General features: G+C 39.5%; 1 protein-coding gene across 1 annotated transcript; it reads right to left on the reverse strand.

Annotated features, from left to right (window-relative positions):
- Window positions 1-529: 529 nt before the first annotated feature.
- Window positions 530-27,390, reverse strand: gys2 (glycogen synthase 2). The gene is made up of 16 exons (XM_044344147.1): window positions 26,759-27,390; window positions 23,216-23,397; window positions 20,344-20,535; window positions 17,274-17,459; window positions 13,135-13,279; window positions 12,757-12,874; window positions 12,438-12,558; window positions 12,147-12,253; window positions 10,561-10,620; window positions 10,335-10,413; window positions 3,697-3,810; window positions 3,222-3,348; window positions 3,042-3,137; window positions 2,769-2,932; window positions 2,245-2,325; window positions 530-925 (listed from the first exon to the last, which is right to left on the reverse strand). The coding sequence occupies exons 1-16, from the start codon at window positions 26,880-26,882 to the stop codon at window positions 707-709; spliced, it is 2,115 nt and encodes a 704-aa protein (XP_044200082.1). The 5' UTR covers window positions 26,883-27,390; the 3' UTR covers window positions 530-706.
- Between the last annotated feature and the right edge of the window lie 568 nt (window positions 27,391-27,958).

Genomic DNA, 27,958 nt, shown 5'->3' on the forward strand with positions numbered 1-27,958 from the left:
CTTTTCAATGACGTGACCTTCAGAGTCCACACAGATATTTATTGATTTCAGCAGATGAAAATGCATTGTTTAAAAATCTGAATTCTGCATAGTAAGTGATAGAAACTAATCCATAAAGTTTTGAGCAGCTGAGGAACATGTAGGACATCAAATGATGTCATAGGTCATTTACAACCATGTCTATTACATGTGAGAGCTTCCAAATGATGTGACTCAACCTCTCAAGCTATATGATGGCAGACAAACATACAATACATGTTCTGTAGGTTTAAAAAAAACTTGACATAAAAATATAATTTAGTCTAATTTCTATATGTGAGAAGAGAGAGCAGGGTGAGGTAAGTACTGTATGAGCATGGTCAACTTTTTGAAGTTGAAACAATTCAGAGCTGAAAGGGTTAAAAGATGTTTGGTGAAAGGGAAGGAATTGGGGCGACATCATTCATGTTAAATCTGCTGCTATATGATATCACTCCATCCCTTAGAATATATTTCAATAAAATACAAACAAAGTTATCAATGTTCAAAACACTTTTAAGGACTTTATTTCGTCACAAATCCACAAACTTGAAAGAAAGCTTGAGTTTAGGTGATGAGGAGTTTTAGGGTTTGGATGTGTAGCAGAGGTGTGAGTATGGCAGGTGATGAGAGTATGAGAGTGGAGCTGAACTTCTTCTTCACTGGTGTATATCAGATGGTGAAAGTCTCAGTTTCCTGACTCTCCTGGTTGCTTCTTCTTGCCCTCCGGCACGGCGCCCAGGACGAACGGAGCCTTGATGTTCAGCCGGTCCCTCTCAGCCTCCTCGTCTTCATCGTAGGGCTCGTCATCATCGTCCTCCACATCGCTGTGGTGGGGGGTGGAGTGGACGGAGGTAGAGGGAGAGGGAGGCACCGAGTGAGGCCGGGGGTAGCGGAAACCCTCCGTCTGTGGTCACAAAGGAGTCCAAGTTATTTATGTGTGAGTTTTTAAATTTATGAGCTGGTTTCATTTGCTCTCTTCCTGTCTTTCCTCCCTTCTTCCTTTCTCACATCTTTTCTTTCCCTCCTCCTTCTTTTCTTCCCTTTTTCATTTATCCCTTTTGTCTTGTTCCCTTTTTTTCCTTTCCTTATTACATCTATCACTTCTTCAGTTCTTCCATTCCTACCTTACTCAAGTCCATTCCCCCTTTCTTTCCTTATTCTCCTCTTTCCTTCCTTCCTTCCTTCCTTCCTTCCTTTTTTTTAGTTCTGGTTTTGGTTCTTTGGTCCTGTCTTTCTTTCTTAATCTTCCTCCCTCATAGTTCCTGTTATTTTCTCCAGTAAATGCATTTTATTAGATAATTACTGCTGTTTGAATACATTTCAAAACATAAAAGATCTAAAATTGAATCTTAATGTGACCATATAATCCAAATTGTATCACATAAAAAAATTGTGTATCACACATAATCCTTTAGTCAGAGCAGGGAGAGCAAAAGGAGGAAGGTGTTTGATGTAACAATGCAGCGATCAGCATCAGCACACTTCAAAATGATGTCTTGTCATTCATCCAAATGTTAGGCTGTCAATTAAAGCCTGACAAATGTGGGTCAGATTCAACAGGGTCCACTCTGTGTGTCAGTCAGAACATGTGAGGGATTGTCATGACTATGAATGTGTAAAAGGAATGTTGTGTTCCATGTGTTTTAGTGTTTCACTGAGAACCAAAGTGTTTTACAAAAAGCGGATTCTCAGCTTGTGATGCTACTGAGAAATCATGCATAAGAACTCAACTTTGCATACAGAAAACGTACAACATAAAATAAATCAACCAGGTACGTTGTGCTGGCTGATATTAGCACATATCTGCAGTATTATCAGCTGTTCTTCCTGTTTCTGATCTGTTGTTTCATTCATTTGTCTGCATGTAACACATTCATGTATTATTCATTCATTATAGTTTCATTCATTCACTCATTGCCTTTACATGGAAGCTGTTTGGTTCTGTTAGAATGATAGATAGCAACATATTTCATATTTCAAAATGGAATTTTGTGAATTAAGGTCATGGGCCATAGATTAAGTGATTATTTATTGATTTGGAGCAGATACAGCAATTTTGTAAAATAATAATAACGTAGATCATTTTAACATTTTAACATCTTCGATAATTTCTCATAAACTATGAAATAAGATTGGTGCATTTATCCAACGAGTCTGTCACTATGTGTATTTTGATGCAAATATTCAAATGACAGATTTAGAGGATTGTGTCATTTTCCTCACCTTCGGAGGGGTCAGGGGGTCCACGGTGAACTTGTCAGGGAAAGCTCTGCTGAGTGCGAGGTGCCGGGCGTGTATGTAGAACTGTCAGTAAGAAGTCAGCAGAGATAACCATCATCAACAGTAAAAAAAAAAAAATCAATGAATCACATAAAATCTGTGATGCTCTCAGCATAAGTGCTCTTAACAACAGCTCTGTCTCTATCATAGTGTGCATCCCAGCCTGCTGTGCTTTTAAATCTCTCTCTAACTGCATCATGTGAATTGGAGTGCATGCATCAATACCATGCACAATGACATTGTTTTCTTGTCAGGTAAATTAGGAGCCATTCAAAACCAGCCTGAAATTTCCTTTTAGTGGACATCATTAAAGCTGTATCTAGCAAATCCCCCATTTTCACAATCTCTACAGTGAAGCCAGTGAGTGAAATGTTTTCCTAAATGATGCCAAACAGTAGTGAGAAACTGAATTTTCCTGTCCAATCATCCCTCCTATCAGACGGTGATTTAGTGCGGCAGAAACAGACCCGTCCCAGGTATCTCCAGTCCAACAGGTCAGACAGCCTCTCAGTTCTGTTGCGCTGGATGATGCGCTGGCGCCGAGACTGCTGGCAGAAACTGAACATGAACTGCGTCAGCTGGTTACAAGACTCCTCGGGCGAACGGAACCGCCGGTCCACGATGTAGATACCTGAATATGAGAGAGAGTGAGAACAGAACAGACATAGACAGACAGAGGCACAAAAGAGATGAAGGAGAAATATGTATACGTCTTTGTGTGTGTGTGTGTGTGTGCGCACCATATGCAGCAGGGTCTGAGATATGCTCCTCCATGAAGCAACCGAAACCTGACAGGTTGGTGGTCACACTGGGAATGCCCATTACAGTACATTCACCTGGGGAAGCAGAACATAATGGATGGTAAAAGCTGATAGAGCTGACAGACTGACAGTCTATGTAAGTCTATGGTAAGAGGTTACCAGGTGTGTATCCCCAGGGCTCATAGTAGGAGGGAAACACTCCAAGATTACAGCCACGGACAAAGTCCTCATAGTCCATTGGCAGCAGAGGACTGGTGGAGGACAGGAACTCGGGGTGGAAGATAACCTGCGAGGAGGACAGACAGGGAGACACTTACAGAGAGATCATGAGTAGACATATCACATTCTGGAGGTGAATTATTTCCCATTTACTAACTGTAAATGAAAATAAGACAATGAAGATGTTCTGATCTAACACTTGCTATGGATTTAGACTTGTAGTCTTCAGCCTCAACTGACACTGACTCAAGTGACATTACACTACCAAAACATCAAAAACACAGCTGGTTACATTATTATGATGGTAGTCTGGTAGTCAGCCAGAGGTTTGGTTTTCTGTGACTAGGAAATTCCCTCAAACTGACAACAGAAGAAGAACACAACATAAAGGAAGCATACAGGATGTGCGGTCTACCTTCACGCGGTCGTTCCTGGAGTTGAAGAGGCCGATGCGTCTGACGTTGCTCAGGATGGGATCGGTTGAGTCGTCCAGCATGTTGTGAGTGGTCACTGGAGGGAGGCTGTGTCTCTGCAGTGGGAAGTGTGCATTATTTGTTTCAAACTATTAAATGTACAGACATAAAGTGAGACAGTCTGTGGTTGCTATGTCACTTTTCCAAACCTTATAACAGATTTACATCACCATGAATGATCCTGATTTGATTTATATATGGGTTGTGGGTTATAGGATATGACCAATTTGAATTGTTCTTTACTTTGATGTTGCTTTGTGTTCTTGTGCCCACACTGCAAATCAATTAATAATAATGTTATTCAATTAATCCATAAATCAATCTAATGCTTGTTGCATCAGGATTAAAGACTGAAACATGCTTCAAACAGCAAACAGACAGAGAATTCATGTGTGAAGTCAGTGTGGTTTCTCTGTGAGGTTGAGAGTGTTCACTGAATCCCCATAAATGTAAATGTTTACATTCTGCATACTTTATGTCACGCACATTCAAACACACACGCCTAAAGCGACGGAGTGAGGAGAAATGACATAATGAGTGTTTGAGTCAGCGGTCCGTGACTGGTAACCTTTCAGAGTGGGATTCTGAGAAGTATTGACCAGCACAGGCATCGTGTAAACCTTGGGCTAATGATATTTGATTACAGTCTCCCAACACAACACAAAACCAATTATTATTTTACAGCTTCCTAGTTTTCCATCATTTCCTTGAGAGAGTCTGTAAATTCACAGGAAGGTCCCCGACTTAAGAAGCACTACTATTATGGAAAAACAGTGTTCAATTGGCATACTTCCAATTAATTAATTATGATTAATTGCCATTGTTACTCATAACGTATTTTAGTCAGCAGGTCAGCTGAATTTGAAGAAATGTGATGCACAGAGAGTAAAGTTTAATAATAAATAATGAAACATTCTGTTCTTTCAAGGAAATTCCTCTGAGAATCAACTATTTGCTTGTAACCTGCATGTAAATACAACACAACTAACTAAACTCTTAACAGTCTCAAAACTTTGTCTCCATTTTTCTTTTAATATAGTTCTTTAGGAAACTTCCAAGCAAATTATTAGGAAATTACAGATTTGTCAAATTCAGTATTACCTAAAATGTTTTTAGGGTGAAACCCTGATTTCTTCAGAATAAAGGTTTTCCAATTCCATTTCATTGGATAGATATTAGATATAGAAGAAAAACTGTTTGTTTTTGGGTTTTTTAAAATAAATTTATTAAGACTTAACTCATATTAAACTGCTGTTATGCAGAGGACTGTATTCTAGTTTCACTATCAAGAATTTGTGTACAACAGGAGGTTAGCAGACCTATCAGCTAAAATGAAAAAAAGAGACAATATGATGAAACAAAGCACACAGATAGGATAACACTTTGCTTTGAGGCTGATATTTAGTATATTTAGTGACACAAAAACCAAAAAACTAGTACGCACATTGCACAAGACCCACCTCAAACTAATCTGAGTCAGGTGTAACTCAACAAATCAGAGAGCTAAAAGGCAGCTAGATCCAACCACTGCCTCCCCAGGGGGTTAGTATGAATGCAAACTTGACCAAATCTACTGAAAAATGAGTCTAAGTCTAAACATGGAGGATCATTATGTCTTGTACGAAAGAAATAACAACAACATCCACTCTTGATAGTGTAAGGTTGAACTTTAGCTCACATGATTGAGCTATGAGAGTATGTCAGACAAAAAAAAAGTTGAACCACTTTTTGTCTACGCAAACAAATACAAAAGTGACCTGACTGGAGTCAGACTTTAGAGATGTGCTCTCACAGGTCGCACCTTATGGTTTAAAAACTGGATTGTAACCCTGATTTGGCTGTTATGACTATTTTTAAGATCATAGAGTCTTCACTGATTTGCACATAGTAGAAGAGATTACCATAGTCAGTCTGAGCATGTCAGGATATAAGAGTTGAGTTCTTCTAAACCTTGCCATCTCCTCTTTAACTTATTATTTTTCAATGCTTTGAGAGCTCCATTCACCTCCATTTTATTGGGGTAGAGGCAGAAATTTCAGACAGATATCTCAATACCTGGACGAATAAAACCAAAAGTATCTGCATTGATAGATAGTTAGCACCAGTAGTGAGCACTGACCCTTTAAAAAGAGTGACATGACTGACTTTAACCTGCAAACAGAGCATTCTTGGCTGAAGGAGGAGCAACTTTGCAGAGTAATATCCTACTATACTGGTCATGAAACTTTGTGAAATAAACAATGCTGTAATTGAAAATGGGGCGTGGAGGGTAAATGGGGGTGAGGGGGTGCAAATGAGAAATGACAAAGAGAGAAATAATCACAACAGCACTTCCTCCAATCACTGTTCAGAATGGGTCTCCGTTCCATCACTCCCCACATGCTTGTGGTCAATACCACTCGCACTCCATTTCCCACCATGGACATATTGACATCAGCGTAAATTCATTTAATTGAGAAAGACCTTTTTATAGGCACTTTGCTTGTAATGTTCTGCTGTAACATACATCACCTCGACACAGCCACTCTATTGACCCACGGTCTGGAGTGGAGGAAGGTAATTAACCCACGCTGGGCTTGGTTACAGCTCTGATGCTCATTCATGCTTTTTTTGCTCAGGGGAATCCCCCTCATGCTTCTTTTTCTAATTCATCAGCAGCAGGGGCCATCACTCACATTGATTTCTATGTGGGGAAATGCCTTATCCATTCATAAAAACAAAGCTGAGCATATGAGTGCGCGCTGCTGGAGATTCATCTTCCTTGGCTATTTTTACACTGCTACTGTATGATGTTGGAGCAGTTCAAAACCTTAAAGACACAGAAAACCAACCTGATCTATAATTGTTCTGGCATCTGAAGTTACACAAAACTACAACAGTTAAAAATCTCTAAAGTTAATACTTTTCTCAAGGAATTCCTGATGGCGGATGAATATTTCTTGGTTCTATTTCTTTGGTAGAAACTTGTTCCAATGAAAACTGTTCACAGTGAGTCAGTTATCCAAAGTAACTGCAACGCTCTTGCTGTTAAGTTCGTAAGATGTCATTTTTAAATGCTTTGACCACCACAAAAGAAGTTGCATTCACCTTATGTTGATATCTCAAAACATGGGCACATAAAACCAAACCTTTCTTGTTTTGATCACAGCAACATTTATTTTATCCTCTGTCTCAAATCTTTCAAGGTAAACAGTATAGAAATACCCCATTCATGTTACAGATAATCCACCAGGAATATGAGCTTGAATGTATTTGATTGGCCGTTGTAGTGCTGGATGGCATTGGAATTTGCCATAAAAGTTGAGTCAGGTTGCGTTTCTTTCTCTCGGTGTTGGCACCACGGCTGCATTGACACAGTGACCTCACTGACATTGATGAGGATTCTGTTTTTAACTGCTACTGTCCAGTATAAATCAACAGTACAGGCTAATGGTTTTTAAGGTGGCTGTAAAACCCCCTCCCCTTTCCAATAGCAGATAAGGTGGGGTGACTCACGGGCAAGCTGACATTCACCCCTGCTTCATGTAGCAATTGGTCAGCTGTGTAGAGGTGAGATAGGAGCCAGGGTTTTTAGCACTCATGACACAATTATTTTTGTCACTTTTCATGTGAATAGCTGAGTGCTACACTATGACTGCCTTCAATCTTTTAGGTAACACAGTTTCTGTACTCCAACACAACAAACTCCTCCTGGCACTCCCCTCTTCAACTCAAGAAACTTGCAGTTTTCACCACAATTAAAATAATAATTATAATATTATACTTGTTTTCAGCGCTTACATAGATGTTTATCATATTTTGTCCGACATCATTATTTTCAGTTGCGCACGGTGGAAATGCGATATAAAAGATGATATTAAGACGGCCAAACATAAGCGTTTAACATTTCCCTGACAGCTTCAGAAAAGAAACTCTAACTAAGAAGAAAGACTGCAAAGTGTAAAATACCTGGCAATCTTCTTTAAGGTAACTTTCTTTAAAGACTCTTTCTCGATTTTTGTCATTAACAAGGTGCAATTGTGATTTAATGTTTTGATGTTTTAATCTTTGTAAACTCAGGACCAGCTTGTGGAATAGCATTGTGAAGATGTAAGTTAAAGTTATTTTTATGTTATAGCCTATAAAGTTATTTATAGACCACAAAGAGATTTGTACCTTGTTTTGTTTGAAAAAAATGGCAGAGAATGTGTCACAGTCGGCCATTTAGCCAGCAGCCTGCACTTGTGCACACTGAAAAATACTTTGGTGGATTTTAGGAGACATAACATAATTTTTCATCTGCTGAGGTTCTGTTGATGGTGTTGAAAGGTGCGCTTGGTAGGTGTGCTAAGTGCTGAAATAATTATCCCCCATCTTGATGAAAACGCCTGTGGTGTTTTACATGTGTGCGTACAGTTAAGGGTCCCAGTTTGGGGGGTTGAAAATATGGTCACCCTACCGTTCCCTAATGTTGTCAGACATTTATCATAACAATCTGAGCCTGTCAGTGGCAAAACAAGCTCTTTTAGTGGACATACATTGAAAGGCGCTATTGCCCCAAAGGATTACATAGCAGCCCGTTTTGTAGCTGCCAGCTGCAGCGCTCTCGCTCAATACTGGACCAATTTCAAAAATCGTTGTCCCCATTAGTCACTTAGACACAAAATGATGGGAAATGATGGGAAAAAATTTTTTTTCTCTTTAACCTCACCTCACACACATCTAACAAACCGCAAATGTGTCACAGCACATGTAAAACTGGAGAAATCATCTGTTGCTATGTCTACGTCTGGGGGAATTAATGAACACTAAGCCTTGCGTAAATACGAACAGTGGCTTTGGTTGTCCACACCTTAGAAATCATGCAGACCTCAAACCAGACAGACACTGTACAGATTAAGCCAAATTTTAACCCACAGACTGTATATAAAGACAGATGTAGCAAGATGTGACGTCACCCATTGTTTTGCATCGGAGCCGGTTTGAAGCCCAGAGTTGCTGCTTATGGTTGGCTCCATCTTTTCTGTTTGGAGCCAGGACCTTCCAAGTAAGGAGTGTGGGGTGTTGCCTTTCACACTCTGGAAACACTCCCTGCTACCTCGGACTCAAGCTAATACTAGCCTACTGGGAACACCGAGCAGTGCACACTTGGGCTAACATTAGCTACGTTAGCTAAATTGTACCAACAGGGCAGGTATTATAATCAAGTATCATAAAACTTAAAACTTAAAAGTTAAAATATTGTGATAATAGTCCAACTCAGTGTGAGTCCTGGAGCCATGGAGAGTGGCAGGTGAACCAACTGTCAATCACAGCTGTCAATCAACATCCACACAGCAGACATATAATCCTTCAAATCTTATTAATGAAACAATAATTTCCAAAATGACCACCAGCACACTTATTAGAGGGCCTGAATTTAGAGATTGAGACCATAAACACTCATTGAAAAAAAATGATTGACTTAGTATTTCTAGAGAGAAGTTAAGGCTTTTGGAATGGCAGTCAGTTAGAGCATCTAGTGGCCGTTGGTGGTATTGTACTTTAAGGTACTTCCACAGTGGCTTCAGCCTCAAGACCTGGCAGTTGCCACTGGTTTTAACCCTGAATTGGACATCCCAGATGAATTTTAGAGTCAGGAAAAAATTCTTACTGATCAATTTTCATTTGATGTGCAGTTTGAGGTCATGATGACTGATTAATTGTCTGAACAATCAACAGTCTGGCTGGTTGGATTTCTGATAGGTCAGACATGTTGCTTAGCTGCAGTTTGAGCAGTTCTACAGTCTTATCTCCTACATGGCTCCTGTCAAAACATGCTTTTTAGTGAGCTTGTCTTAATATAATTGGAGTGTATTTTACATGATGTAGCTAAAACTGTAGTCTTGACTGAGACTGCTGTGATATAAAACTGAACTTCAGCAGAACAGACAAATCCATATTTAGCTCCATATTTTTCTTTTTTCTTCTTACTTTTTGTTCACAGTACAATTGCAGGAAGTAACAGTGCCTTTCTCTTTATTGTCAACATTTTCGGGGACACGTCGTCTTGTTGGAATTGTCACTGGACAAACTAACAGAGGGTTCTGTGCTTACGTTCAGTGTGAGCTCGACGTCGTGGCTGCTCAGTTGATGCATGCAGTGTTAGCATAAAAGTCGCAGGTTCTGGCTCTGCAGTAATGAATATTAAAACATATAGTGTGAGTTAACACAGCATACAAGATTAATAAAAATGCACAGTGTCTGTCCAGCGCATCTCCCTTTGTGTCACTTCACTCAGGCCGGGCCCTGCATCCTCTTGTGTCACCAAACAGCATTGACTGTTCACAGCTCGGGTTTTGTTTTCAGTTCAATTGGAGCTTTCAACAGGACTGTGTGTATTATTTAGAAATACAGCTTTGGCAGGAAAATGGAAATGCACATGGTTGAGAGACAAGAGTGCCTGAACAAAATGTTTTTCTACCAGCTGATGATGGAAGACTACTTCAAAGAATAAGCTCAATAAAACAGGGTCTAGATTATAGGAAGACACACGGATCAATACGTTTGTAGATTGTAGATGCCAGTAGATGTAAACAGAGGAAGAAGAAGGTTTCAGTACCTGAGTGGCGTAGATGGCTCTCTTCATAATGGTAAAGTCATCTCGGTCCAGAATGGTGTTCATATCAGGGATCTGCCCTCTGAGGACAGAGAACAACACTCAGCAGACATACATTCTCCATTTATCACAGAGAACCAGTGTTTATGTACACAGCACTTTCACATCAATATCATCTCTCATCAAAATCAATAAATCTGTGGGTTCTCTACAGTGTCCATATACTTACTTTAACAAAGCATCATACAGCTTTTCTCCAAACTTCTCCTTCACAGTGTGAGCTGTATCCCTGAGAAAGATAAATCTGCTTTAGAAATGTTCGACCCAACCCAACTTCACAACACTCTCTGGAATATCTGCACAAGCCAACTACAGTATGGTTAAGATGAGGTCAAGATTGTCGTTATGGCAAATAAACAATGGCTAAGGTTTGGCACTTAAAACACTTAGTTGGGGTTAGAGAAAATGTGTTTCCTGCAGATCTGTGGCAGGACACAAACACTGGTTTCCTGAATTAAAGTCAAATGAGTTATAAGCCCATCTACCCCTCTGACCTCCACACCCTAACTTTCTTTCTCACTACATAAAGACCACACCACTTCTTGTATTGGCACTGAATGCTGGCGTTGGATGTAAATCGTGAGTAGAAGGATTGTCTAGTATGGCCCCAAACTCACAACAATGATTCAGAATGGAAGACTGAGGCAGCCATAATGAAAATTGCAAGTGAATTCCTTTCAGCACAAAGGTTTTAGAACAGGATGGCAGGCTGGCCTAGTGTTCAGTGAGACTTTCCTGTAAGCAAAGGATCACAACACTAAATCCTCAGTGTTAATTCAAAGTTTAAATTCATGACATTGACACAGTGTCTCTCTTTCCAGGAGAAATTAAATTATGTTGAAAAAAGGATGTTATTGTTGGCTTTTTGGAAGTCTTTTTTATTTGAAATTGGTCATCACAAAATTTAGGAGATGTCCCAACAAGTGCATGCTACCCTGGTTTAGGGAATTAAAACAAATATAAATATGGTGCTGCTGAACATTTCCCACAGCATACCACCAGCTTGTAGAGCCTCTGGCCTCACTTTTTTTTGCACTTTTGGTGCATTCAAATGTTTGTAGAAAGTTCTGACATGTGGATTTGAGGGCATACTTAGTTTTCCACCAGCACATGCTATGACCACATGCATCTCCTCTGCACTGTCAAAGCCGGGGTAACCACTCCTGCAGACATATAAATGTATATGACTTTCTAATACTGGCCTTGAGTTTGAGAGACCATCCTGTGAGTGGAGGTCCTATTTTTTTTAGAAGCACTCGGGTGACTGAAAGGTTTCCAGTTTGATCCCCAGATCGACAGAATAATTCTGGGTAGGAAAAGAGAAAGATCACACTCACACAGCAAGGTCCTTAAAGGGAAACTCCACCAATTTTATGCATCAAGTGTGTCTCCAGGTGTTTGGGAGTATTACGGCATGTGTGAAAAAGTAGTACCAAGTATTTTGTGTCTCCAGAGGGAGCTGTGTGAAATCTAGTAATTGCCTCAAGTGATGTCACTTGAGTCAGCGTAAGTTGGGGCTGAAGACTACAAGTTTGAAGAGTAAAAAATCTGGAGTTGTGGAGTTACAAGTCCATCACAAGTCCAACAATGTTATAGTGCAATGCTAAATGAGTATCTTTTAATCCTTGTACATGAATCTGGATTACAGTGTTAGTCAAATGCTTTATATATGATGTAAAATGTGGATAAACTGCATGTACAGCATTTTCTAATTATCTTAGTATTAGACTGTTGTGTAAACACAGCAGAAAATACCAGAGCTGTTTGCGTACTGCCTGCCCCTTCAGTGACTCCACATTGAAGTTGTTGGTTTGAGCTGGCATGATGAAGAAAACGACCACTGTCACATCATTTCTGTGGACCTGTAAAGAGAGTGAGGAAGGAAAGAGAGAATAGATAGAAGAAAGGCTTAACAGAAACACATGCTGAAGAACATATACATTTCCTCTCTCTTTACAAATGTAATCATGTCTTTCTCTTTTAGTAATCTTGACTAAAACACATTTAGTAGAGTAGTCTTGGATGCAGAGGGCCTAAGGACCTCACCCGCAGCAGGTAGTTAAGTCTGGACAGTGATTCAAGGAAAATATCAGCCCCCTTGTTGGAGAACTCGTAGCGTCCGGCGATGAAGAAGAAAAGGGTTTTCTCCAGGTTGAAGTCCAGATGACTGTCAGAAGAACAAGGATAAGAATCAGGTTTAAAGGAGGAATAACACTGCTGTTCATAAGAAGTTTCAGACAATATGTGAACACCCTACGCCAGTATTGAGAAAATTATAATCTGATGGCCCCTAACTGAAACAAAGACAGTGTTACCTCTGCAGCACATTGGATGGATCAGAACTACATCAGTAAACCAAACCCACCCATAGAAGTGTCCTCTGACAAACTCCTGGATGCGGACCTTTCTGGTGGAGTGCAGGTTCTGAAACTCATGCATGGCCGAGAACTTCTTCACATTCAACCCATTGGGAGTCACCACATCTGTACCATCAACACACCAATAGGAGAGGTTTAATGGCTGGGCAGTTAGATTATTGGTAAGTTTCTGATGGTGCTGCTAAAGAAAGACAAAAACTTTGGATTCATCCTGTGGGGATGTCAGTCTGTTCAGTAAATATCTCACTCTGGACCATGTCTTGGACAGATGGACAGACTGACCGACATCACTATCCTTAAACAAAACCACATCTCTGTGGAGACAGTGCAGTATTGAAGTACAGTGAACAGCTTCTCTTCTCTACCTGGCTTCCTGTGCAGCATGTGATTGGCTTCCACAGCAGTGATCTGGGATACTGTGGTGAAGACATGAGCACAGTGGACCGCCGCTCTCTCCAGGCAGTAGCGATGGTAGATCTGTCTCTCACCCGCCTCCTTGTCAATGTCGAACTACAACAAACACACACACACACACACACACACACACACACACACATACATTCCCATTTTTTTATGAGAGTAAAGTTAATTCACAAAAAAGTAAAAGTCCCCTCCATTCGAAAATCTGTTTTTCTTCTTGTTCCTTCAGTCAGATGTTTTCTCTTCACTGAGTAGAATGATGTATGTGCAGAGTTTGTTTTCACATTCATCTACCGAAAGTTTCTCTGAGCTCACCTTAAATCTCAGTTTAAGACATGTACCTATGGGGGTGATTTGTGACATCACAAATGATTTGGAGCCAATCATGGTCCAATATTCAACTTACACAAGTGTGTGATATGGAAACTTGAAGCCTCTGGTGCGCATGCACTGAGAATGGACTTTACAGTGAAGTGGGAGACATCTTGTTTCCAGCTTTACATATGGAGTAGATGTCATTTTAAGAATTTCTCACAAAGTAATTGAACTGTTTTGTGGAAATAACATATCGGTTAGGGTTTGGAAGAAAATCCAAAGGGATTAAAATGGCCCAAAGGTTTAAAATGCTCCAGTTTAATCAAAGGAGGAAGTCCCATTTGTTGTATTTTTGGTATACCAGTTTCTGGCTCCAGTTTACTCTGGGTCTTGTGTATCTCAGTCATTTAGTTACATTTAGTTAAAGGCCAAAAATGACTGAAATATTGATGCTGATAGTTTTTGAATCATCATCATTAAGTAACAGTCTAGTCTAATCACTGTGTTGTTTGTATGAGTAATACATTCATAGGATAGACTACAGCTATCTGCTTTGTGTCTTCTATCCTGGCTGTACAGTGTGTCACAGTCAACAAAGCTGAAAATGCATATTGACATGATTCCATCGATACAATAGATTAAGTAGCTCTACACTTCCTGCTCAGGCTGAGGGTTACAAACACCTTGTCTGTCAATTATCCATTTTAGCCAGTGAGTGGCCTTTAGGTCCATGTTGACCTTTAGGATGTGAGCAGAGGAGAGCCAATTACAAACATCACACTGACCCTTCCACATGCAACCCAACATCACTAATGATGCTCTAAGTGGCTGTAAAAGGCCTGAACCTTTGAATCTGAAAATTAATCCAAAAGATGGTGTATATGTGTGTGCGTAGATGAGAGCTGTGTGTGTGTGTGTGTGTGTGTAAAACGCTGCAACCATGTTTTTGGTGATTTTAATATTTTGCCCAGATATGTGGAAAATCCCACAGGGTTTCATATGTGTTGACAACATGTGGTCCGATCCACATGAGCAATATTTTCTGGCATCTGAAGGCTGGAAAATGCTTCTCCAGGCTGCGCAGGGAGGAGTGTGCATTGGGGGGTTGTTCAGAGATGCTGGCATGGCTCTTTCTTTTATACTTGTATAGAACATATATGTATCTTTTCTTTTTAATTAGGAACACACAACCCAACAGGGGCTGAATCAGTTTACTTGACACTAATATCAGTGTGATGGGTTGTTGAGATTAGGAACGTGTGCACAGCTCCTCTGAAACCTGCAGTGAGCAATAACACCCTCTTCTACATAGACCTGCAGGGATATTTATATGAATCTTAGCCTAAGACTTAACTCAAAATGCTAGTTGTTGCTTAACTGCCATCAGGCAACAAACATGTCTCTTTGTCATAGCCTCTGTATCTGCTTCTTGTATCTATCAAGCTTAGTATCCCAGAATGCATTTCGCACCAATTGGCAGCAATGGCGGAGATTAAGCTGTTGTAATTTTTGGTGTAGGACTGTTAAATATGTCACTGTATTAAGTTTGAATATTTTTTTCAGGCGAGAAAGTAACCATTTAGATTCCCAATATGTTGTCAGTTTATCCAAATAACACCTGTTTGGAAATTTGCTGCGATGTTTTCAGAGATGTGAAGGGGCTGCTGGCTCGCTGAGACTAAGGACAATGCAATTTAACACAGTTCCAATACAGAGCATGCAACTGATGTGCTGTACAGAGAGTTTATAGCTATTTATAGCTTAATTTTAACTCTTGTCCCTAGTTGGGCTTTACATAAACAGTGTACTGAAAAGGCAGTACATTAGTGTGCGATTCCAAATGCAGCCAACTGACTTCAGTCAAAGCCTGGCGTACTTCCTGGGGGCTTGGTTGCCACCAAAGACTGTAGAAATCATGACACACCCACTTGGTTAGGTTTAGGCATGAGCAGTGAGATGGTTAGGGTTAGGATTAGGGGTCAGGGCTGTGTGTCTTGTAACGTGCTGTTACGGTGACAACATCACAGGGGTGTGTTGTGTACTAAAGTGACCATTGCCATCTTGGATTTTTGGAGCCAGAAGTGAGCATATTTGTTTTAGAGGATGGAGCTAACCGTAATGCTAGCTGCTAGCTTGGTTAGTATGGTGCATTTATAGTCTATAGTTAACTGTGAGAAAAGCTAATGCTAGTTTTCACTAGTGAAGGCTTAAAATCATTAAAACAAAATGTACTTACCAGAAAAACTGAACATCCAACTCCTTAGAGGGTCTTTTAGTACAACCAAACGCTGAACAAGACTTTTTTAGGCAACCAAAATGTTACAATTAACTTTCATGAACTGAAAACACACTGAAATAGCAATTGCTATAGCTAAGCCTATGCTCTGCAAATCTGAGGTTACATTACCTAACCAATGTTGTCGCCATGGTAGTCACTTGTCAATCACAACCTTTGAATATGGCCCTTCAGAACATGTACTGTGTAAACACTTTTGCCTTTAGATGTGGTCGGACAATATTTCAAACAAACTAGTCAGTTTGAAGCTTAATACTTTTTTGAAAGTCCGTTTTAAAATGACGAGAAAATGGGCTCCTGGGCACAGACATGTAAAACAATGTTAAAAGCTACATCAAACATATTTGAATTGGTTTACACAATATATAGTAGCCTTTAAGTGTCTCAACAGTCATATCACAGAGGGTCTGGATTAAGGGCTCCTAAAATCTCGGCCCCTGGGCCTGTGATTTTATGGTTGAAAGAAAAGCAAGCTTGTATACTAAGTGAAGTCTCAGCCTTGTCATTAGAGTCAGCTTTTGTTGCAACAAGGCAGCAGCAAGGGACAAGAATTTTCGGCTGCATTAAATTTCTAAACTTCAAAATGTCATTTCAGAAACCCATGGCCAATTCTAAAGCCCAAACTGCCTTGACACCCCTACTCTGACCTTGTTTCGATTTTGGAGCGTCAACGGAAGACCAAGGACCAAAGCATATTTTTTCTGTAGCCGAAAAAGAGAGATGAGGCTGAGAGCACCAGCAAGACAGACAGAGAGAGAGAGAGAGAGAGAGAGAGAGAGAGAGAGAGAGAGAGAGCGTGTAGCAAGAACAAAGCCGGTGAATTAGAGTAATAAAATGTTATTTTCTGATTGTTTCATGGCAGTTACATAATAAAGCACAAATAAATAACCATCAAACACTCAATAGATGATTTACTGTGGAAACAGACGCTCTCAGTTTCATTTTCCTCCTCTTCATTTCTCCTTTTCATTCATTCATTATATCCAACTAATGCAGCAGTTAATACAAAGAACAACAGGACAAATCTGTGTTGGTTCTCTGATGTTGACATTTCAAATCTGATGTCTGCAGTGTGCCACAGGATCAATTGATGCACATCAAATGTTGTCAATTATCAATTATCGCTTTCAGTGCATTGGGGCCTTAGGGGGCAACAATGAGGTGTTGGGTCCCTTCAGACTTCCACCTACTTTCTATTAGTTATCAATATATTCTGTCACCATCAAGTATATGTATGTATATATCTACTACAGTGACCCACAAAAGACCACATGTGACAGCTTTATTGTAGCAACCAGCGCTCCGTCAGTATGCTGCAGTACTACAGGCCCATTCTTCGTGTGTGTGTCAGCTATTTTGTATTTTGTAATCATAAAGCTATAATTAAGTGCCTGTGTTACATCCATGTTTGTTACAGTCTAGTTTTAGTGCAATCATCTATACACTGCATGGCCAACCCTCCTGACCTCTCACCTTGTCCAGGTTGTTGTAAAAGTCCTCTTTCCCAGCGCAGAGGTATCGTCCCAGCAGGGTGGCATGTGTAGTGAAGACTGTTGCCATGGGAATCTTGCGGGAGCGACACAGAATAAGCCCCGGACCTGCTTGCCACTCATGGAAATGACCAATGACATTTGGCTTGTCTCCGAGATGATCTGTTAACTGGAAAACAAACAAAATGAGGATGTGTGACATTTACTTTAGTTGATTGAAATTGTAAGTAAAAGTTAAAGCTGCACCAGGTGAACTACATATTTAAAGCTGTTATATATATGAGATTCTGAGCATCAACATAGCAGCAAACAACTCTTTGCTATATAAAGCTATATTAGAGTAATTGGCGTCCTGAGCAGAGAATGAAGTCACATTCTGTGTGTGTTGTAATCTGAGCATCTTTGTTCTTTGTTTTGGTAGCCAGGCCAGCCGCATGTGCATGTTAGTGCATGTGAGTCCCTCCCTGTGAAACTGTTGGCCCTCCCCACGTTTATAAAGAGACTGAGAGAGTAACCTCCCACACAGCATTGTAAAAGCGAGATGGCAGAGTGCAGTTCGAAGCATTCAGCTGAGGGCGATCTTCCAGAATTTCCTCCACCGAAGAAATCACGTTCTTCGGCTAAAAAGGCCTCTGACAAAGATAGAGATAAGACCAGAGTCAACATTGGTCTGGCTTTTTCCGAGATGGAGAGTCGTACGAGCTGCTAAAGGGTTCCAACTTGACTTGGAGCTTGCTTTTCTTCTCCTTGATGCGTAAGTAACTCGATGAGTACTTGATGAGCCATAATGTAACATGTCTGTTTTCATTAGTGACCGGCTAGAGTAGACATGATAGCTAACTAACTGCTACCAATATTCTGAATTTGTTCTGTAAATGTGGCAATCACTAGTTGGTTTACTTCAGCATATCATCCATTCAATGGATTTTACAATGCTAGCGTGGGCTATTGGTTGTGTAGTACAGCAGCTGTGTTGTGGAAGACCAGGGGGATCTGTGGGAAAGGCAACGCAACGTATCACTGGGACTATGCTACCACCTCAGAAGGACATTTACACTGGCCATCTATTCAAGAGCTGTAACCTCTGTTTACCCCCACTGCCAAAGACTGAACAGAACTGATTACTGTGAGCAATAATCCCCCAACCCACCCATCACACACACACACACACACACACACACATACACACACACACACACACACCTCCATTATGCACTACACAGTTTACAGACTCACCAAAGTTTATCATATTGTACTAATTGCAGTATTTCACATAAGCACATCACCACCAGCTGCTACTTTATCACTACTGATGTCCACAATAGCTCTAATTTCTGTTTAGAATTGATTTGCATAATGTAACTTGCACAGTTGCTCCTTTCTAGTCTAGGTGGTTACAACAAGAACAAGAACACACTCATTGTCCCTGTAATTGTACATAACGAGTGAAATGTAAATTGATCTACTTTTTTACAACTAAGCAGAAAAAACATATTATATGTGGTATTTCACAAAATTTAGAGTATTTGTAAAGGTAATTGATCAAAACATTTTTTTCTGAAAATAAACTTTATTGACTTTTGATGCAAAGAAAATAATACAGTAATGAATTGTAAAAAATAACACATTAGTTAAAAAAAGGCTCCACGAAATGACAGAATTGTTAGGCTTTTGGTGGCCTGACAATGCATGCAGCCGTGGATATTGTGTGTCTGTGTGTGTGTGTGTGTGTGTGTGTGTGTAGGAAATGAAGGATTGCCACAGATCTCAGAAAAGTATGCTAGTGTACAGGAATAGAACCAGTATCAGTTCCTGTGAATATGCAAAAACCCTGCATCAAGGCAGTACAAGGAGAACGATGGCAATGGGCAGGTGCAAAGGGCTGGCTCCTGGCCACAGCACTTCCTCTCCAAGTCTGTGGGCATCTTCCTGCAGTTTATACCACCTTGTCCCCTTCTCCCTCTCCCCCGATATGGCTGCCACTGGCTGCTGCTGGCCTCAGCAGCGAGATCAAAATATGACTGCACTGATTCAAGGGGGGTTCAAATTTGTAACAACAACAAAAATACTACACTGTAGGAATTACTACGTCTTGGCCATATTTTCAGATTAGCATTAAAAAAAAACACCCCAAAGAAATATACTGTAGTCATAGCCGTTTGCTAGCGGTGTCTCAATAATTCAATTGAAACCATCAAACTTTAACTACCTAAAGCACATTTTACTTGCTGTTTTAGGTAGCTAGTGTTAGCAGCATAGCTAGCAAGCTCCTAATTAAGTTACATGGATTTAGGTCACTCAGCAGATTGAAGAAATAGCTCTTTACCAAGCTGAACACATTACTAATGTTACTAAAATAACTCTACACTGTAAAAATCAATATTCCAACCAGTGAAATAAAAGCCAAGATCTACTGGCTTGCCTAGTGTACTCACCTCGTCACTTGAGATTGTTCACAAAAGGGTAACTTTATTCTTTTGTTTATCTCGTTGTGTATTCAGGGGCTGCTTTCTGTGTGTTTCACAACACCTTGCTGAGAATACAAATGGAGGGGGGAGGTGTGGCCAACGTGCCCATTTGTTTTGGTCTGAGATGCTGGTGCTCCAGTGCAACAGCTAGTGACTGAGAATGTTGTATATAGCACCTTTAAACCTGCATTAATTGATTTTTGGCCACTTGGGGGCAGAAACATCTGTAAACACAACACTGATATATTATCACAGAATACATTTTCTTAGGATATAAGCAATAAAAGTTGTGCTTTCCACACAGGCTGCAAAGTTTGTACTGTGAGCTGCAGTCTATGATCTATGTCTATGATGCTTACCAACAGACATTAAAGTGATGAGAAAGGCAAAAATGAATTCCTGCAAAAGAGAGGCTTCCTCTCAGTGAGACTTCCCTGAATAAAGAAAGGTTAAAAAAAAAGATCTAGAGAATTCAATTCTATAGATCCAGAAAACTGCTGCTCACTACACATGCACCGCACTTCACATGAAAAAAAAACTAAGTGCATTGAGAAGTGATGAGCACTGTGCCGAACATCAGCTGACCTCTTTGAAGAACCAGGCGATCAGGGAGCCCAGGATGAGTGAGTCGTTGGCCTCTCGGTCATCGTACGGCAGGCCGATGTTGCAGGTATGCCACAGGTCTCCCTTCCAGCGGTCCAGGTTCCAGGCTGCAGAGCCGATGTCAAACAGGATCACATAGGGACTGCCCTCGATCAGCCAGCGGCCAAAATGAACCTACAGCAAGACGAGATTCAATGATGATAGGAAATCACCTGCACACTCCAATCTGTGCAATATTTTTTTTATTGAGGCCTTATGGAATCAATTTTCAAAATTTATTTCCTCTGTTAAATACAACAAAACACATTGTCATTAAAAAGACAGCAGGCACTTTGGCAGACACAGCTGCTGATGAATAAAACGTACTTTTCTGGCCAGTAACAATGGTACAAAAAGTTGTTAGCATCTTTACTTAAAGCTGCAATAATGACTATTTTTAACATTAACAATGGATCAAATGACTATGTGCAATGTGAAAAGTGTCACTTGTATTGATGAATCCACATAACACCAACTCTGCAGTTCCCTTTAGCTCTATACAGCTTTTTTGCTTTTTTTAGTTCATTGTTTTGGTTTTACAGCCAACAACAACTATATCAACTATAGTTTTTTTTTTCAATTCCTGATTTTCAGCTTGTTCTGCTGCCCTCAAGTGGCAAAAAATATAAAAATAATCATGCAACTTTAAGTAAGAGAAAAAAATCCTATATACAATAGTACTTTGTAGAACTAAGTCAAACTTTTACAATAAAAATCAGATTTAGGACTAAGTCATTGTTTAGCCATTCTTTTTGGATCAGGTCTAAAAAGTCAATACTGTGTTTAATAAAAGCACTCATCTGACTTTTTCCTTAAATGTCCCCCTATGTAACTTTGAACTTAGAAAACTATTTTGCTCACATAATACAACAATATCACATGGATTGTTTGCTTCTTTTACATGTATGTAGTTATATTGAACCCATAACATGTGAACATTTAAACCCAAGAGGTATCATTGTGGCTGCAGTACTGTATGAACCAAAAAAAAAGTCTAAATTTGTTGTGCATCATTTCCCTGCTATTGAGCTCAACATACTCAGTATCTTTGAGAAAAAGAATTAAAATTAATCTTCAGGTAATCTTTATGTGGTCAAGCACTGTTGACAGCTTATGTTACCTTGAAGTGTTGGATATAAAAGTGAGAAACAGTCATGTAAAGTAGCTCAAAGTTGTACCTAAAGACAATCTTGAGTAACAATTCTTCATTAGGCCAGATTTTAATACAGTTGTTTTGACTCAAGAGGTTGCAGGTTTTCATTTCAGAAGACTGATCAGCTGTCCAAAGCACATGGATTAAATGGTATGGCTTTCAGCATTGGATATATTGGACTATACAGTATGTCGCACAACCTCGATCATTTGGATTTGTGGCGTATGATCACCATCTAGTGGCCAAAGGTTGGTGGATAGACTGCATCAGTCCCTTCAGTGAGTGTAGCAAACATTCAGCACAGTGACAGACAGCATAGTCAGCAGTGAAAGTGATGGAAAAAGGAAAGTTATTTTTACTTCTGTGAGGTCATCAAGCCATATGGAAATGTAATATATTTACATATGTGCAAAGAACACCACATACACATCCAGATATGCAGAAATATTGTCAGAATACAGAGTCTATAAAAAGTATTCACCCTCCTGGAAAAATGTTGTATTTTATTGTTTTACAATATGTAAAAAGGTAGATGTCAAAGCGAAAACCAACATGATCTAAATTAATCACAAATATAATACACAAAATGATATTTAAATCATTTTTAAATGATAAAATTTATCATAATTGGTGCAGCCAGTTGGTTTTAGTCACATAATTAGTTAACTGGAGATCAACTGTGTGTAGTTAATGGGGTTTATGTTGACTGTAGCATACAGCTGGATCTGGAAGGTTCCAACTCTGCTGAGTCAGTATTATGACAAAACTTACTGTCAGTAGTGATGGTGGTAGTGATAAGCAGTAGACTAGTAGTAGCTGTAATACTTGTTGTAGTAGTGAACAGTGAAGATTTTAACTTGTACTGTGTAGAGAGTTTTGCAAAAGTGAATTCCAAATTACATTATTAATTTATGCCTTTGTCAAATTTTCCATCGTGCATACACATTGGGAGCAATTTGGAGCTCAACACCTCAACATGTGGAGATGAGGAGCCAGGGATCAAACCACCAAGACTACAAATAATGGACAACCCCTTCCAGACATAACTTGTCAGCAATTTTTAAGACAATATAAAAATATAACATTTTGTGGTAATACTAAGGGCACAAAGCACATCATGATGATTTAATGCATGAATGCTCACTATTAAAACATGGCCAAGTTCCTGAGTTTATGTAATCAGTTAATACTTTACACTTACAAGAATTTATATGGCACCAAATTAACTGGAATCTAGATACACAGAAAAATGCATTTCAGAGCCATGTATCCAATCAGTGTCTCTGAAAGCAGAACAGGACCTGATCTCAATGAAATATGATGCGGTTTTTTGTCAAACTGGCTGTCAGATGCAAACATCTACATATTTCTGCATGAGCCAACTCTAATAATGTTAACATATCACAGTCAGATTCCTGACATGACATTAATACCTACTCTTTCTTCCTCACTTTAGTATGTCAACAGTAATCTATTAACATAATGAGAATTTCTGTCCATTGTCCCCTGATTTGTCAACTGATGGATGGTTTTGGTTTCCTCTGTGCTACACTCCACTTCTTCCAACAATAATAAAAAATATATATGAATAAAATACATAAAACTCATATTCTATCCCCTAGCTTGTAATCCCCCCACCCTCCCCTCTCCCTTTCCTCGCACCTGGCAGCCGTTGTGGATGAGAGAGTCCATGGCCTTCCTGATGGCTGGGTTGGGCGGTTCGCAGGCCTCCACCTGGGTCTTGAAGTTGTGTTCAAAGTATGGCCCCATCATGTAGTAATTCTCCCCCCATTCATCCACTGTGATCTTGGCCTTGGTCTGGATCACTGTGTAGATTCCTCCAACTGCAGGTACACAAACAGTGAAAAGCAAAGATAGCTCTAAAAATCAGCCAGATATTTTTGGCAGCTGCTGGGGAACAGTCTGTTATCTTGTTAATGCTGCATGGACATGACGACACTACTGGTCTTCCTCAGATAAAGGTGATGGTGCGAGCACATTTGTCTATAGATGAACTGTGTCGTTTCTGTCATTTGTGAATTGTATAATTGATGTACACTGTAAACTGTGCACTGTATGTGCCTAATATTTTCATTAATGGTAGTAGTGATATAATATCCATATAAATATCACATCAACTTTGTGTTACAAGTCCTGGATTAGATGTATACACACATAGAAAAATAAACATATTCTCATAAATTTGTTTTTTATGAGTAGATTTATGCTCATGAGCTAACAAACAAATCAAGAACCAAAATACCAAAGCTAAAATAGAAATTCAGATACATTTTCATAAAAAGGATGTGCAGAAGTCACTTAATTCATCAAATTTTATTATAAACGAGATTTGCAATCTGGGCACTCGGCTGAGAGCCACTGAGAAGTATCCACCTGCTATTTTACCTCAACATACTAGCAAAGGTCAAAGGTTACATGACTTCAGCAGTCAGGACCAATAATCAATGACTAGTGACCATTCTACAATGAACTGTGAAAGCTCTAAAAAAAAAAAAAAAAGTAAAACGATTTTAAAATTATTATTAAGAAGCAGAAAGCTGCACCTCAGACTGTTGTTTCCAATTTATATTTTAATTTTGTGGCTTGAAAAGTAAAAAAAAAAAAAAGTCCGGATTCAGATTGAGAGCAATCTAATTAAAATTAAAAAAAGAAACTGACACATTTTCAAATGCCATCTCATGAAATCCATTTGTTAATTCAATATCAAATGTTCTCTTTAGTGTTGATACTTGATTATCCCTAATAGTTGAGCATCTTTTCATTTTTCATTTAAAATATAAGATGCACATGTAAAATGATGATGCACACTTATCATACTTTATCAGAATTTATATTGTGCTCCTCAGTTTCAAATTTTAAACCACCAACTCACAAACACTATAATAAACCAGTGAAAATGTCTCGGGGTAAGTTCATACAGATTTAAGGTTAATGAGGTTAGGATACTTGGCTATTCTGTGCACTTTGTCACATGGACAGGATCTGTTATTATGTTGTGACATATGAAAACACGTGCAAATGTTTTCCCCAGTCTCTCACAGTGTTTGGCACCAACAAGACAAACACTGATATGAACAACCATCAACAATTACTGAGCCCAAAATGACGTCTAAACTGCATCATAGAGCGTCAGTAATATAAGAGCAGCAGGATGTCTGATAACCTATGAACTGTTTGACAACATGAGCAGGTACTGTATTACAACCAACTCATACAGAGATCCTGACTGAGAATCACAAACGTGATCAAACTCTCTGCTTTCTGTCAAGCTCTGTTGACAGACTGGACATCACCTGCATGTTTGCAGGTGTAATTAAGGTTGAAATGACTATTTATCATTGCGGTGTGGTAATACATAAACTGACAAGCCAAAGTTACACAGTTTGTTGCACTGTTTAACCTCTAATCTGTGCCCTTGGTTGACAAAAAGATGAACAGAATGAGTCCCATGCTGAACAACTGGAGGTATTTTTTCAAAGTGCAAAGGATTTTTGGAGTTGAACTTCTCATACGTATGCATGAACAAGGGTGAGGTTAATAATGTCCACATTTTAGCTTTTGTTAAGATTTTTGGACATCATGTAGAATATCTGATGAGAAAACCAGTGGTGAAAAGTAACTTATGCAATAACTCATGTAAGATTTGAATGCAGGACATTTACTTTCACATTGTGGTAGACTACTTTGACTTTAAGGATAAGTCAGGTGACAGTCAGCATTTCCCTCAGGCCAACAAATCTTGTGTACAGACCCAAACCAGCAAAGGACTGATCTACTAACAAGTATTGTGTGTGTATCAAAACCTGATATATCTCATTCCTCTGTGTTATAGAGCTCCACTGTTGTCCAGAAACTATTAAAAGACATCAGTGAGCCACACAGCTGTACTGGGTGACACATTTGTTTTGGATTCAATCCCACACACACCGTCCTGCTGCCAGAAATACTCACTAGAGCACCAAATGTGGATTCATCCACCGCTGAAAATAGTCCCCAACAAATGCAATATTTCCTCCTGTTTGAGTAACATTTGTTAAAAACTCCAGTGACCAGCTGTTTTTTGTTTTTTTTTAAAATGAAACTATATATTTGTGAGCTGTTTTTAGAGATTTATGTCTTCAGTGGGAACCAATGAACTTGGAGCTGAGAGCCACAATCAAGGTAGACTGAGAGACAACAACTGCGGGAGAGACTAACACATTGTTGGTTTGGGTCTTTTCATGGTATTTGTTGACAATAGAAATAACAGCCAGTTCAAGAATCTGAATAATTAAGCATAAAAGTTCATTCTTGACCTTGGAAGCTGTAGTTTTAGAAAAAAGTCCTCTAACTTCATTGGCAGTGGAAGACATCACATTGTCATGATTGTTTTTGATGTTTTTTTTTAAGAAATGATGAATGCAAAATCTTGTTTTAAAGTTTTTTTGGGGGGGGGGGGGGGGGCTTTCTTTGACAGCTGAACATGCAGAGAGATAGGAAACGTGCAATAAAGGCCTGGGATGCCCCATGGTGACCCAAGAATTTACATTTCTCAGTATTCCACCATCTAGGCGGCCTACAATCATGATTGTTGTCATTAATTCCAGTAATCCTCTCTGTTTACAGGGACAGTGGATGCTCTCATAGTAATCATGATTGATTTGAAAAGCTTCATTCTAAAATCACTGGCATGTGGTGCAAACACATGACAGGCGACACACTGTCACTCACCAACGCTTGCTTTTTTTTTTTTTGAGCTTATTTCTAATATGCTTGTGTTGGTGCATTTAACTCTATTATAGCCAGACAGCCTCAGTCTGAGCCTCAGTAGGCTAAAACAGTCTATAATGAGAGCCACTTATCTGCAGATTAATGTTTAACTCTTCAGAGGGAGCTCTCACTGGATTGCAATATTTGCTCTTTGAGGGGCAAAGAGTCACAGTTTTACACAAAATATGAACAAATACAGCCAAGCATTCGTGGATTCATTTCAATTATTACTTTTAATAAAATGTTCTGCTTGGAGTTAATGACTGTTGGTATTAGGCAACACTACAGAGCAAACATGCAGGGTTTACTTTTTACCTCATTATGGCCATTGTGATCCAAAATGAAGAATTATTCAAACAGTTGGAATTATCAGGCTCTGGGTGTATCATAAAATGTAAAAATACAATACTTGCATGTTTACACTTGTGATCTGACCTTTATTGGTGACCTCCCAAGCCACCTCAAAGAGCAGCAGGTCCTCCACAGGCAGCTCATCCTCCTCCCACGCCGGCAGCACTCCGCTTAAGGATGTCATAGACAAGGAACGTGACAGCGGCATCTTGAAATGTCTGGAGGTCCAACACACAGCGCTGAGACTCTGAGGAGAAATCCTTCAAACAGGCCTGCAGGTGGAGGTCCTGGGCTCAGTGGGGACCGTCCTCCAGGACGCAGCAGGACAAGATAAAAAGGAGCTTCCACCCCGCCTACCGAGGCTGACCTCCTGCCAGCAGGAGGGGAGGTTTACCCTCCACATACACACATACAGGTCAGGGTGAAAGGTTTGGTGGAGTCATGTGTGATGAACTGATTGTGAAATGTAGATGAATGAAAGTTGGTCCATGTACAAGGACAGGGGGAAACACTCCCTGATGACAGATATTTCCAGAATATTCCCATAGACTTATTATGTCAGCATGTCATTGAGATTTAAGGATCTTCACTCACAAGTCATTGCTACTTCATTCTTGTGTCCTTTTGTTGTATCTACTGCAAAAAATCACAGCATAATTTTGCTATATCACACACGTCATGCTGGCTCAGAATGTGAGGTGGACCTGCCAACCTGCTTAAAATATAAAAGATGTATTCAACAACAAGCTACAAGTTCTTATATAAATACCCACCAGCATCTAACAGCACAGAACATTGATCTCATACAGTACTGTAGGAGAAGTCCAGCAATGGAGTTTAGATCAATATGTATACACAACCTCACATGGATACAAATACACTGCAGGCAAACATATCCAAGACATACAGTACAAGCCTACCTTTAAACACTAATTCATGTCAGATAACACAATGTAAGTCTGATTCAGTTCATAAATAAACAAAATATCTATAATATGTACTGTGGTTCTTTTTGTCTTCCTGGTTCAAACTGTAGAAATATATTTTGGACACAAAAAACTTGTCATCAAGCTTTTCTATTAAAGCTCCATCCTACATTTCTAAATTTTTTTTAATCAGTGTTCATGTATTAACATCTTCCAGTTTCAGTGTGCACTGGCAATAATCCAAATCTTATCCGTGCACAGTGATCTCATTTCAGACAAATTATACTTACAGTATACTTTATTTATTTGTAATCTCTCTTTTCTTTTCTTTTCTTTTTTTCTTTTCTTTTCTTTTTTT

The sequence above is a fragment of the Thunnus albacares genome, chromosome 23 (genome assembly GCF_914725855.1).
Source record: "Thunnus albacares chromosome 23, fThuAlb1.1, whole genome shotgun sequence".
Taxonomy (NCBI): domain Eukaryota; kingdom Metazoa; phylum Chordata; class Actinopteri; order Scombriformes; family Scombridae; genus Thunnus; species Thunnus albacares.

Excerpts from the sequence above, each read along its gene's own strand:
- gys2 (XM_044344147.1), bottom strand. The coding sequence starts at position 26,882 with ATGCCGCTGTCACGTTCCTTGTCTATGACATCCTTAAGCGGAGTGCTG. Across the intron at positions 12,254-12,437 it reads GACTTAACTACCTGCTGCGG|GTCCACAGAAATGATGTGAC; the intron begins GTGAGGTCCTTA and ends CTCTCTTTACAG. Across the intron at positions 10,414-10,560 it reads CTGTATGATGCTTTGTTAAA|AGGGCAGATCCCTGATATGA; the intron begins GTAAGTATATGG and ends CTCTGTCCTCAG.